The 14,860-nt window shown below is 34.3% G+C and overlaps 1 protein-coding gene across 1 annotated transcript in view; it reads right to left on the bottom strand.

Annotated features, from left to right (window-relative positions):
* STPG2 (sperm tail PG-rich repeat containing 2) overlaps positions 1-14,106 on the bottom strand; it is a gene marked incomplete at both ends in the record, with an annotated part of 313,074 nt that extends 298,968 nt beyond the window's left edge. Inside the window, 3 exons of the mRNA XM_081304686.1 lie at positions 2,087-2,251; positions 8,218-8,330; positions 13,998-14,106. Coding sequence (XP_081160812.1) covers positions 2,087-2,251; positions 8,218-8,330; positions 13,998-14,106 — 387 coding nt within the window. The remainder of the gene's footprint in view (positions 1-2,086; positions 2,252-8,217; positions 8,331-13,997) is intronic.
* Between the last annotated feature and the right edge of the window lie 754 nt (positions 14,107-14,860).

Here is a 14,860-nt window from a genome sequence, read left to right as displayed (position 1 = left end):
AAACTTTTTAGTATTTCTTGTAAATAAAAAAATTCTTTCCATTTCCACTTATTTGTGAATGTTTTAGTTTTCATTAATTTTCATAGAATAGTTTTACTTATAATAAAATTCATGATTGACAGTATTTTCCCTCACTTTGATTATATCATCCCACATATTGTAGTCTGGATATGAGGTATCCCCAAAAGCTCCTGTGTTAATGCAAGAATGTTCAGCACGAAATGATTAGATTATGAGAGCTATAACCTAATCAGTGGATTACACCATTTGGTTGGTTAAACACTTGAAAGGACTACTTTACTGTGTGGTAACTGCATGCAGGTGGGGCCTGCCTGAAGGAGGTGGGTCAATGAGGGTCAATAATCCCTTGAGTATTATTTCTTATCCCCAGCTCCTCCTTTTCTCTACTTCCTGGCTACCATGGGATAAGTAGTTTTCCTCCAGCATTTCCCTTCTGCCAGGATGTTCTGCACCACCTCAAGCCCAGCATAATGGAGATGGCTGACCATGGATTGAACCTCTGAAACAGAGAACTCAAAATAAAATGTTTCACCTCTAAGTTGTTCTTTGTCAAGTATTTTATTCACAGTCACAAAAAGATAACACACTACAGCCATCGGTAGCTCCCAATGTTAATCACTAATCACATCTCTTTGTATTTATCCTAGTAGGAGTTTGTTGAGTTTCTTGTATGGGTAGATTAATGTTTTTCATCATATTGGAAATGCTTTCAAGCATTATTTTTTCAGTATTCTTTATTCCCTTTCCTCTCTTTCTCCTCTCCTTAGAATTCCCATTATGCCTATGTTAATATGTTCGATGTCAACCACAGGTCTCTAAAACTATGTATATTCTTCTTCATCCTATTTTCTTTCTGTTCATCAAATTGCATAATATCAACTTACTTGTCTTCAAGTTGATTATTTCCTCTACTAGTTCAAATCTGCTGTTGGATTCCTGTATCAAATTTTTCATTTCCATTATGATCTTTTCAATTCTAAAATTTCTACTTGTTTTCTTTTTTTTTTAAAGAGAGAGTGAGAGAGGAGAGAGAGAGAGAGAGAGAGAGAGAGAGAGAGAGAGAGAGAGAGAGGGAGAGAGAGAGAGAATTTCTTTTAATATTTATTTTTTAGTTCTCGGCGGACACAACATCTTTGTTGGTATGTGGTGCTGAGGATCGAACCCGGGTCGCACGCATGCCAGTCGAAGGCGCTATGGCTTGAGCCACATCCCCAGCCCCTCTACTTGTTTTCTTTCTCTATAATGTCAATCTCTTTTTTAATGATACTATTTGGTATATACTGTTTTTACATTACACTTTCGTTTAGTTCTTTAGACATAGTTTCTTTTAGTTCTTTGAACATATTTTAAATAGCTGATTTAAAGACTTGGTTTAGTAAGTCCAACGTCCTGGCCTCCTCAATAACAGTTTCTCTTACAGTATATAAGCCATATTTTAATTCTCAGTGTTTCATAAATTTTTGTTGAAAACAGACATGTTTTATAACATAATGTGTCAACTATGAAAATCAGAAATCTATCCTTCCTCAGAGTTTGTTGCTTGTTTTAATGTTTTGCCTGTACTCCTTCTCTAAATTCTGTATTCTCTGCCACGTGTACCCATTGATGCCATTTTTTGTTGCATCATCTGTTTTTCATATATTACATAAATTACAATAGAAATATTTTAAGAAAAAAGCTCTTAACAATTTGAAGGATATCATACCCCAAACTTATATATATATATGTATGTTTATTTTTATGTGGTGCTGAGGATCGAACCCAGTGCCTTACACATGCTAGGCAAGCACTCTGCCACAGTGAGATTATGTTAGTCTCTTTGTTAGTAAAATACAGCCTTGTGACTGAGCTTTAGCCTTGCTTACAGAAACCTCTCACTCACAATCCTTCATACACTTCTGCTAGCTGAATATAGATTCCCATATGCATGAGAAAAAGAAATTCAACTGTATGAAGCCACTAAAATTTGAAGTCTATTTCTACTGCAGTTAGTGTTACATGAATTGAAACATATACAATTATAAACTAATTTCCAAACTTTCATTCTGAAATGCATTATACTTACAAATTGAGGTTTGTAGTACGCTGGCCCAAGTGTGGGGTCACTAGCAGGTGGAAAGCGTTTTATAATACTTCCATCTTCATTAATATTATAACCATATGACTTTCCACAAGAAGGAATTGAAGGAACATCAACACTTCTGTTAATTGTAGGTGCTCTTGAAATTTTCTTTAAGGAAAACATTTTATGATTTTTCATTCAAAGGCAAGCACAAAGGGAATAAAAAAATATTAAATTTCTAAAAAGGCAACTATTAAATATTGACCTAATAAATAAATAAAGCCAAAAATGTTTGCTTAGTAAAAGTAACTTAGAGGAGTGAATTCAAGTCTCCATGTATAAACAATGAGAATATATACTATTATTATTGAAGCTATCATAAGAGGATTCTCTCTCATTTGCAACTTGCTTAGTAAAGCAAAAATTATTAATTCAAAAAGAAAAAAATGCCACACAAACACTATTATAGTACCTGCCATAGAAAAACAAACTTTTTATTTTTCAATAATATTTCCTGACTTCATTCCTTGAAACTCCTGATTTATCTCCATATTACTGTTGTCTTGTATAAATACACTAATTATGAAGGCTACATAGCAGAAAAATGTCTACAATATAATGTTGCATGGAAATAGAAACAAAAAAGTGATTTTAATGATATTTTGAGATTAATTATCAAGTTGTACTTTCAAATGGTGTTTTTGGCATGTCAAGGCTTTCCAAAATACAGCCCTTATCTCCTTCCTCATCCCATCCTCCTGCTGCTTTCCCTTAAATCCTGTACTACAAATATTCCAAAGAACTCTGTACTGCTCTGAACATATCATGCTACTAAACACCTCAATATCTTCATTCATGTGGATTTATCAATCTTAATGTTTTTAACTACTTAGTGAAACATGCTTTTTTCTTTTTCCTTTTTTCTTTTACTGGTTCTTTTTAGTTATACATGACAGTAGAATCCATTTTGATAAAATTATAAATGCATGCAATATATCTTATTCTAATTAGGGCCCTATTCCTGTGGATGCACACAATGGTAAGATTGATTGTGGTATATTCATATATGTACATAGGAAAATTATGTCAGATTCTTTTCATTGAATTTTTTATTCCTATCCCCCCTCTCTTCCATTCATTCCCCTTGGTCTAATCTTATGAACTTCTATTCTTCCCCTTTGGTTTAGTTGCACTATCAGAGAAAATATGTGCTAGCTATTTATTTATTTGTTTGTTTGTTTGTTTTGGATTAGCTTATTTCACTTAGCACAGCAGTTTCCAAATCCTTCCATTTACCAGAAAATGTCATAAAATTTCCTTCTTTTATTTATTTATTTATTTTAACACCAGGGATTGAACTCAGGAACACTTAACCACTGAGCCACATTCCCAACCATTTTTACATTTTATTTAAAGAGAGTCTTGGTAAGTTGCTTAGGGACTAAGTTGCTGAGGCTGACTTTAAACTCGCAATCCTCCTGCCTCAGTGTCCTAAGCCACTGGGATTAAAAGTGTGCACCACTGCACGAGCTCATTCTTCTTTATGAAATAGTAGTATTCATTGTGTATATATACCACAATTTCTTTATCCATTCATCTGTTGATGGGCATCTAGGTTGGTTCCATATCTTACCTATTGTGAACTGTGCTGCTATAAACACCGATGTGGCTCTGTCACTGTAGTATGCACATTTTAACTCCTTTGGATATACACCAAGTAATGGGATAACAGGGTCAAATGATGGTTTCATTCCTAGTTTTTTGTTTTTTGGGTTTTTTTGAAAAATCTCCATATTGTTTTCCAGAGTTGCACCAATTTGCAGCCCCACCAGCAATTTTCCCTACATCCTCACCAACATATATTATAACTTGTATTCTTGATAATTGCCATTCTGGTTGGAGTGAGATGAAATCTCAGTGTAGTTTTAATTTACATTTCTCTAATTGCTAGAGATATTTAACGTTTTATATATTTGTTGACCATTCATATTTCTTCTTTTGAGAAGTGTCTGTTCAGTTCCTTTGCTCATTTATTGTTTTATTTATTTTTGGTGTTAAGTTTTTTGAGTTCTTTATATATCCTGGATATTAATGCTCTATCTGTGGTGCAAATAGCAAAGATTTTCCCCCATTCTGTAGGCTCTCTCTTCCTGCTCTTGTATCCTTTGCTAGAAAGAAGCTTTTTAGTTTGATGCCATTCCAATTACTGATTTTTTTTATTTTACTTCTCATGCTTTAGGAATCCAATTAAGGAAGTCAGTTCCTAAGCCAACATATTGGAGTGTTGGATCTATATAATCTGTAGTTGCAGGGTTTCTGATCTAATACCAAAGTCTTTGATCCACTTTGAGTTTTGTGCAGGGTGAGAAATAGGGATTAAATTTCATTCTATTCCATATGGAATCTCAGTTTTCTCAGCACCATTTATTGAAGAGGCTATCTTTTATCCAGTGTATGTTTTTGGCACTTTTGTCTAGTATGAGATAACTGTATTTTTGTGGCTGTTCTATTGCATTGGTCTTCATGCCTGTTTTGGTGCAAATACTATAGCTCTGTAGCATAATTTAAGGTCTAGTATTGTGATGCCTCCTGCTTCATTTTTTGCCTATTCTAGGCCTCTTATTTTTTCCAAATAAATTTTATGACTGCTTTTTCTATTTCTATAAAGAATGTCATTGGAATTTTAATAGGAATTGCATTAAATCTGTATAACACATTTGTTAGTATGGCCATTTTGACAATATTAACTCAGCCTATCTAAGAACATGGGAGATCTTTCCTTCTTCTAAGGTCTTCTTCAATTTGTTTCTTTGTGGCCTGTAGTTTTCATTGTAGTGGTCTTTTACCTCGTTTGTTAAATCAATTCCCAGATTCCCAAGTTTTGTTTTGTTTTGTTGAGGCTATTGTGAATGGAATAGTTTTCCTAATTTCTCTTTCAGCTGATTCATCATTGGAATATAGGAATGCAATGATTTATGGGTGTTAATTTTGTATCCTAATTTGCTGAATTCATTTATGAGTTCTAGAAATTTTATAATGAAGTTTGTTGTTGTTGTTGTTTTTGGTCTTCTAAATATAGGATTATGTCATTAGCAAACAGATAGTTTGAGCTCTTCTTTTCCTATTTGTATCCCTTTAATTTCTTTCATTTTAATTGCTTTGGCTAGAGTTTCAAGGACTACCTTGAATAGAAGTGGTGAAAGTGGGTATCCCTGTCTTATTCCAGTTTTTAGACAGAATGCTTTCAACTTTTTTTCCTTTTAAATGATGTTGGCCTTTGGTTTGTCATATGTAACTTTTACAATATTCTGGTATGTTCTTACCATCCCTAGTTTTTCTTGTGTTTTAAACATGAATGGATGCTATATTTTGTCAAATGCTTTTTCTGCATCTATTGGGATAATCATGTAATTTTTGTCTTCAAATCTATTTGTGTGGTGAATTACATTAATTGATTTCCATATGTTGAACCAAACTTGCATTCCTGTGATAAAACCCACTTGATCATGGTGCACTATATTTTTAATGTGTTTTGGTGTGTGGTTTGCTAATATTTTATTAAGAATTTTTGTATCTATGTTTATCAAGGATATTGGTCTGAAGTTTTCTTTGCTTGATGTATCTTTGTCTGGTGTTGGTACCAGGGTAATACTAGCTTCGTAGAATGAGTTTGCAATGGTTCCCTCCTTTTCTATTTCATGGAATAATTTGAAGAAGAATGGTATTAGTGGTGTTAGTTCTTCTCTATAGGTCTGGTAGAACTTGGCTGAGAATCCATCTGATCCTGGGCTTTTCTTTGTTGGAAGGCTTTTGTTGGCATCTTCAATTTAATTACTGAAAATTCATCTTTTTAAATTTTCTACATCACCCTGGTTCAATTTCGGCAGGTCTTATGTCCCTTAGTGAATCATTCTTTAAAGTCAGTCAATTCTTTTCCTATTCCCTCCCTTCTCTAAATTCCTGTGACATTTACTGACATGATCATTCATTTAGCCTTGAATTAGAAGCTACCCATCTAAACATGAAGCTTTTTTAATTCAGAAATGATGTTCTTAATTTCTCTGTATTATTAACAGTACTTTGAACACAGTCTCCTCTATATACAGGTAAACACTTTCTATATAAATACTCTATATATAGTTAAACAGATGGTATTTAATATTACCTTACTAATTCAACAAAGACATTGGAAATAATTACAGATTTATCAAGAGCAAAAATGAAGTCAGATGGTAAAACTCTTAAAAACTGAACTTTATAAACATCATTGAACATTAAATTATAAACTATAATATGGATATTAGCAAATTTACTAATTTTTATAATGACTTTTTTGTTTTTGTTACAGGGGATTGAACTCAGAGGCACTCGACCACTGAGCCACATCCCCAGCGTATTTTATATTTTACAGACAGGGTCTCACTGAGTTTCTTAGTGCCTTGCTTTTGCTGAGGCTCTCTTTGAACTCAGGATCCTCCTGTCTCAGCCTCCTAAGCCACTGGGATTACAAGCATGAGTTACTGCACCTGGTTATAGTATGTCATTTTAAGTGTACTTAACATCACTTAAACCTTTTCTATTTCATTTTAAATAAAAGAAATGTCATTAGAAGCATAATATAAAATAGCAACATACTGATTGAAGACTCACTTTAGTTTCTAGTCCTTTTCTGTTCAGGATCTTTAACGTTCTAGGATAAGACTGATCATAGCTTGCAGGTCCTGGATTGTCTGAAATAAACTTCTTAAAACGTTTCTCTCGGTTTTGTAGACTACAGCCTCCTTTTATATTACACTAATATGGAAAGAAAATTATTTATTGAATAATTAAAAGAAGTGCTTTATAATTAACTTCTACTTGACAAGTATTAAATATTATAAACAAACAGCTTTAAGAACAACCTGAAAAAAAGGGGAGAGACTGGGGATATAGGTCAGAGGTAGAGTGCTTACCTAGCATGTGCAAGGCCCTGAGTTCAATCCCTAGTAGCACCAAAAAAAAAAAAAAAAAAAAAAAAAAACCCAACCTGAGAAAGTTAAGACCTTTGATTAAAAACACAGTTCTAGTAAAAGAGGACAATGAATTGTCAAGTTTTAACTTTGAACTCAAACTAAAGTATACTGTACTTAGAGCACTCTAAGACAATACAAGAAAATGCCGTTTAAAAACAGAAATCAAAGAGAGGAATTTCCAAAGTTGTGAAGAAGGAATAGAGTATATGCTTTCCAGGCTATTGGAAAACATTTTTCTGAAATGAGCTTTTTAAATGTTGGCATTCATATTGCAGTTAAAAAGCAAACCTTTCAAGTTTGCTTAGGATCAGTTATTTTCATAAATAACATATTGATAATTTCCAGCAAGATTTATGTCACTTATTGGCAAAGTTTTATTTTATGCTTACATTAGTTTTAAACATTGTTTAATGCATAGAACACTCTGGAGGAATCTTACATGGCTCATTATGGAACATATGTGCATACTCCAGAATTAGAAAATTATCAACTAATAGCCATCTAATTCAAATAAGTTTCAAAAGGGTAAAAGTTGATATTCATGATTATGAGGATACTGGAGTTATAGCCACCACTTATGAACATGAATGGGGACCCTTGAAGATATTCTGGTCATAGACTCAAGACTGTACAAAAACAGAAGACAGATGAGACAATGGCAATGACTATAGCTTTAGAATATGGCACTAAAACTAACCTCTTCACTCTACTGCCATCCCTCTTCTACGTGACTTGACCAAAAATTGATTTTTGTATCGTACTCCAAAGCTAAAGTCATTGCCATTGTCTCATCTGTCTCTTGTTTCTGTACAATCTCAAGAGCCTGACCAGGATATTGTCAAGGAACCATAATCCACTCAAGACTCTTAATCACCTAATCTCATGGACCACATAGCATGTAATAATGTTTTGTGTCTTATAGAAGACATGGAACAATGAATACTACCCAATCAGGCAATCAACATCAAATGCATTTATTTTATTTTATTTTAATTATAAAATATGGATTGAAAAGAAAAATAAGATTATTATAAGGATAAAATATGTCAATGATATTTTAGACTACCAGAGGGAAAAAATCATGAGCCTTTATTAATCAAGACAATAACAATATAAATGTACCTGAGCTTCTGAAACATTGTAGTGCCCTGGACCTGGAACAGCTTTTTCAGTGTCAGAAGCAATAGTAAAAGTACTTTCTCTGGTACTTGAAGAAAGAAATGGTGCACAGCCACCTATTAAAAAAAAATTGCATCACTGGCTGATTCAATAGGATTCCAAAGATTTTGGAGAAAAAAACAAAAGCATGTAATCATATAGTACTCTTAACATTAAGACTATATTTTTAGAATTAATGGCTACCACAGAAGTTATTATTATAATATCAGATTTTATTAATATATTAAAATAAGAACCTAAAGGAGTGGACTTACTGAACAACAGAAAAAAAATGCCTAAAGAAAATAAAATACAAAAGACTTTTGTCTTCTAATCATATTTGTTTGGCATGAAAGTGGTATTTATATTTAACTGATAAAACATTTTTACCCTCAGAAGATCATTGCTTTACTATTTGAAATAGAATATATTAGTTATAGAAAATAGCATATATAAGCATATATACAGCATATATAAACTTATATATTCATAAACATATATAAATAGCCTATACAAAGAGAATTTCAAGTAGATGTACAGCAGAATTTCAACACATGCACTGGTATTGTCTCCTTGCCTTAGCATCTAGTTGGTACTCAGTAAATATTTCTTGATTCCTGGACTTTAAACAAAGATTTACAAACCCAAGATGCAAACTTCATTGGAACAAAGAATCATAAAATCAGACAAATTTGTGTAGTCTACCAAAAACTAATTTATAAAAAATTTATAAACTATATAGAGAACTAATATCACTTAAGCAATATGTACATTGAAACAGATGGGAAAGAATAGAACAGCTATATTTAACAGTGAGCACTCATAACTTGAACACTAAATCTGGTACCCTAAAGAAAAATGTGTGCTACAGTAAGGATTTATCATGATAATTAGTTTAATATAAAATCTTACTAATCTCAATTAATAGTAGATGATACCTTATTTTAAACATTTTTTGAGGCCCACATGTATTGAGATGCAAATGAATCAAGAATTATTTGTTTATATTAGGAGGTTTTGTTTGCTTTTTTCATTTTCAATTTTAATTTGTTATATATGACATCAGAATGCATTACAATTCATATTACACATATACAACACAATTTTTCATATCTCCAGTTGTACACAAACTAGAGTCACACCATTCATACATGTACATAGGGTAATGATGTCCATCTCATTCCACTGTCTTACTACCCCCATGAACCCCCCTCCCATTTTCCCCTTTGCCCTATCTAGAGTTCATCTAATGCTCCATGCATCTCCACCACCACATTATGAATAAGCAGCCTTAAATCAGAGAAAACATTTGGCATTTGGTTTTTTGGGATTGGCTAATTTCACTTAGCATTATATTCTCCATCTCTATCCATTTACCTACAAATGCTATCATTTTAGTCTCTTTTAAAGTTGAGTAATATTCCATGTGTATGTATACACCACATTTTCTTTATCCATTCATCTATTGAAGGGCATCTAGGTTCATTCCACAGTTTAGCTATTGTGAATTGTGCTGCTATAAACATTGATGTGGCTATGTCCCTGTAGTATGCTAAGTTCAATCATCAGTACTTCAAAAATAAAATAATAAAATGATGGGAAAGATGCATGATGCATCCAACACTCAATGAAAGCTAGAGTGACTATATTAAAACTCAACAAAGCAGATTTTAGAACAAGAAGTATCAGGAAAAAGAAAAATGATTCATAATAATAAAAGGATTTAATAATTCATAAAGAAAAGCAGGAAGCAATACTATAAAAATCAAGATAGTGCTTACCTGAAGTGCTTATCTGTGGAATAGTGCTTACCTGCAGGTAAAAGGATTATGACTAAAAAGGAAAGCTTGGCAATGTTCCATTTCTTGAATTGACCTTTCACCAAAAAAAAACCTCTATATTTATATTTTGTGCAAATTTCTATACAAACATTATTATACCTCACAAAGGTGTATTTTTAAGTTCATACATTCATTATCATAGTATAAGATAAACAAATATGAAAACTAAGAAAGCTAAACTCAAGGCTAGTTCTGAGGCAGTTGTCATCAGAACATGGCAGAGCACCTAACTGAATCTACCCAATAATTGTAAAAATAATGAGAAAGTACTAAAATTCATTTAAAAATGTTAAAAGCAAGCACACAACCTCATGTATCCAATATATTATTATGTCGATGGCAAAATAAATATACTCTATATACATAAGTGGGAAACAAAGAATCAATAAAGCCATTCATAACACCCTCATTCAAGTATTACAAAATTAATTACATAGACTTCTGTCAATACACTGAGAGTACATATGAAATACTGAGCACAAGTAAAAATAAAAGAATATTGAAATGTTTACAATGATAATAATAGGAATTAGCCAGGTGAAGAAGACAGAGTATACTGAGAATATTATTAACAGGTAAAAAACACAAAAGTGAGCATGCATGAACTTATGAAAATTGCAAAGTTGGAACTGCTGAAATGTAATTCAAGTGTAGGAGGAATTATGGATGCCTAGAAATATCAGGTTAAGTGGGAGACCAAGTTAGGAATAAGAACATGAAGAACATTATTTATCATATTAAAGAGTTTATATTTTTAAACTTGGTGTTTCACAAGTTGTTTTCTTTTTAACAAATAAATAAGTATATCATAGAAAGATCACTCTAGCCACAAGAAGATGGACTGGAGACTGAAATAAAAGAAATACATAATATTTTATTGGTTTGGTTCAAAATAAAATAATGAGGACTTGAACTAAGAGGCAGTTAAATGGAAAGAGGGAACCAATTTCAGAAAGACTGTGAAAATAGAATGGATAGGTCTTAACGATCAACAGGAATGATTAGGCAGAGGAGGAAGCTGGAATGGTTCCAAAGCTTGAAGTGTACAACAGATGAATAGATAGGGAACTTTTTTAAAGGGGCCACTATTGGTGGGGAAAACAATGAGTTCAAACACTTGGAATTTCAGGTGCCAGAGACCATCCAGATTGATATGTCCAAAGAAGTAACTAACAATGCTAAAGGCCTTAATATCAAAAGAAAAGCTCATCTTGGAGATCTAAATCTCAATATTTTCACCTGAATGATCAGAATCATTCAGCAGTTGAGTTTCTAGAAGCAGCTGAGTTTCTAGATATGAGAAAAGCAACAAGCAAAAGATGGAATGCCCAGTATATACATATTTTAAAGGTATTTAGAAAAAAATAAAATCTTTAAAGAAGACTGTGAAGGATTGGTACAAGATTGGGAAAAATGATTTCCTGATTCACTATTTAACCATGTGTTAGATACTTTTCCAAAACAATAGGGAAGCTACACAATGCAACAAAGGATTGATGTTTGACTTAAATTTACCTAGCCAACAGCGTAGCTCATATGTCAACTTATCCTTATGAGTGTCTTGGAGTTTCTATTAAACTCTTTGAAAGCAGGGTTAGTTCTCTGAACACTTTTAGATTCTCCAAGTAGTAGGCATTTAGTTTATTATGGGCCTGTTGGCTCCTTTCACATAATTTTTATATTTTCTAGGCTAGTCACCAGTAGTTTTGCCTATAGTCAGTTACACTTCTTAACTTCAGATTATGTTTAAAATTAAGAGTGTGGTATTCTGTAAATATGGTAATCCATGTGGCCACCTTCCCTACCTAATTCAGGGAATATGTCTGTATTTTTCATAACAGCAGTGCTAAATGTTGTAGTTTGGTTGACAGAGCTATTTCCAAGTGATTGATGGAAGCAGTACTCAATCTTCAGTCAGGTGATTTCATTTGCCTGATAATAATATCTTTTTATGGGAATTATTCTGACCTCTTTTAGTATATTCTTTCAAAAATTATTCTGGGACATGATCTGAAAATTAAGATGTATGGGATAGTTAAAAGAGTGTATGACTTGAAATCAAAAAATCTCAATTTGAATCTTACCAGCTATAACTTTGAATAAAATGATAAAAAAAATACTTAATCTTACTTATTAATACAAAGGACAAATCCTTTTCAGCAATGTAAAGAAAAAAAGTGAACCGTAGTAACTTATCTTGGGCAGTTGCAGCAGTATATAATGGCTCACCTCAGTCTTGCAATAAGAGCCAACTCCAGAAATTAAGGAAGAAATAAAGTGAGACTTCATTACCACACTGGAGGCAAAGGACTTTGATAATGTTGTGGAGAAAACTGTTAGAAAAACAGACTATATTTTTCTCCTAGATGTGGATGATAAAACTGGGAATTCTGAGTCAAAAAAGAAACTATTCTCAGATATCACCCAGGTTGAAGGTACTCCATCTTCTAAACTGACTGTGCTAGCCAATGGTGACCATAAAATAAAAGGGAATGACAGAGAGGTCTCCACTGAATGCTGAAGATGTTTGGCAAGTCGCTGCAGGTCAAGGTAGACAAACAGGAAGCCATACTTAGAAATGCTACTAAGTTACCAGCAATCCATTTGGGGGCACAGCAAGACCTTGTCTGGGAAGGTGCCCACTGGAGTGTCCACTAAAACTTGTTGGGGTGAGCACTGTTGGGTGTTCTTCGCATAAGAGCACCTTGGAAGCAAGAAAATAGAAAGCACACTGGAACCAGGAGGAAAATACCCTTCCTCCAGGGACTTCTAAGTGGAACCTCTTACAACTGGCAAAGGAGAAATGTTTACAGGGCCCAGCATCATTATTACAAGCAAAATAGTGAACCACAGATTTAAAGCCAAGGGGTAGTAAGTTAATTATTGGCACAGTAAAAAAAAAAAATGTAGGGCAGGGGTAGCAACAGAAATGATGCTGTTAAAGATACCTGGGAAGAAGTGTTTCTATGAAGAAAATGGTCAACTGTATCAAAATAAGGATCACAAAGTATCAGAGCTGTGAGCATTTGGGGCAGTTATTAGTCACCAGTAGGTTGTTGGGGAGTAAATGTTTCTAATAGCTCAACTGCATTAAAATATATGCATAACAAACTTCTAAAATACTGAAATTGGGTACTAAAAAGCAGAAAAAAATCAAGATTTAAAATATCGACAGCTGACAAGTTTTACTGCACCCAAAGAAACCTATACCAACCCTAAGCTGATCAACTCATGTTAACAGAAAAAAATGATTCTGACATCTGTTTAAGAATACAGATGTAGTGAATTTATAGGGGAAAATGTGGGTCAACCAAGGGAAAAAATTATAATTTGGATGGTATTAGGCTCTCGAAAATCATCAGAATAGAAAAAGTAGAAAGCAAGTTGGAAATATTTGTTAAAAGTTTGGCCTAAGTCACTAACTGCAAACAAGTAGCTATTTAAATTATCCAGCCCACTCCACCTCTCAAGAATTTAACTTCTTTACAGAATGCAGGAAAAGACCCTCTTGTGAAACGTGTTTCAAGAGAGGATGGTCAGATAATTTGTCTGAAAAAAAATTGATTGGACTATCTTTAAGTGAAACTGTGAAATAAGAATATAAAAGTTACATCTTTGCAAATAAATATCTGATTAACTGAAGGGAAAGTGTGTGAGGCACACAGGACTACAAAAAATGAGAGATAGAGACTGAGAGAGACACAGAGACAGAGTACACAGGATTTGGATTATATAGTCAACAGAGACAGGAAACTAATCTTCTAGATGTAGCATTTTCCCTAATTACTTTTTCTTCCATTTATTAAGTGGCATCATTTCACTTTATTTAACTCCCAAGCACACAGAAGCCGAGCAGGCTGTTAGTTGTTTGACCCAGGAAAACTGGCCTTTCCTATATCTTACCTGTTGCCTGTCGCTTCAAGGAAAGTACCTGGTAGGATCCAGGACCCACATGCTCCTCAGTGCTGCCACCTTCAGCCAATCTGAGCAAACGGGGAGCCCGGTCATACATAACGAGGCTGGACAGGACCGTGGAAGGTGAAAACAAGTTGGCTAAAGGTGTGTGGAGCAAATGCAGGCAAACACTAATCGGAGGCCCGGGGAGAAATCACTCAAACCCAGAAGCTAGCAAAGGAACTATCTCCAGACCCGCTTATTGGTGTCAGATTTCCCCAAAGTGGATTTCTAGCCCCATGGTCAAGTTGAAGGGAGAGCAACCACAGATGAGACTTCCCACACCATCATGTCAACCAGCTAAGAACTCAGACACTCGATGGAGGAGGAACAACTCCTGAGTTTAAGCTCTCGCGACAGGGAGCTTCCGGACTTGGCCTCGCCCACTTCTCTCTGGCCCGGAAGTTTGGGGGCGGACTCTGTGGCGCTACTTTCCCTTGGAGCATGCGCACTGAATGTCCCCTCATGCCCTCCCTCCACCTTCTGCTTCTTCGAGGATGTGGAAATGTAGCTTTGGAGCTTTTCTCGCAACCGTTAGTGCTGTGTGTCCCGGTGTTCTCGGTGTACAGAAAAGCCCTGAAAAACGCGTTAGAAGGGAGTTGAGGGCTAGCCTGGCCCTCATCTGTTTCTCCTGTAAATCAGGTTGGCCGGGAAGAGACACAGCAAAAATTATGATAGAAAAACGAGTATGGCAGAGCAGAGTCTGGGTTCCACAAGCTTGCTCTCCACTCTTACCATAGCTAACTCGCACCCACCGAAAAAGATCACCTCTGCTAAGATCATCTCTGCTAAGAGAAACCCATCGCAGGTCA

This window comes from Spermophilus citellus (genome assembly GCF_964194105.1).
Source record: "Spermophilus citellus genome assembly, chromosome: 8".
Classification (NCBI taxonomy): domain Eukaryota; kingdom Metazoa; phylum Chordata; class Mammalia; order Rodentia; family Sciuridae; genus Spermophilus; species Spermophilus citellus.
Note: the sequence above shows the minus strand (reverse complement) of the source record. Positions and strands in the feature narration are given on the sequence as shown.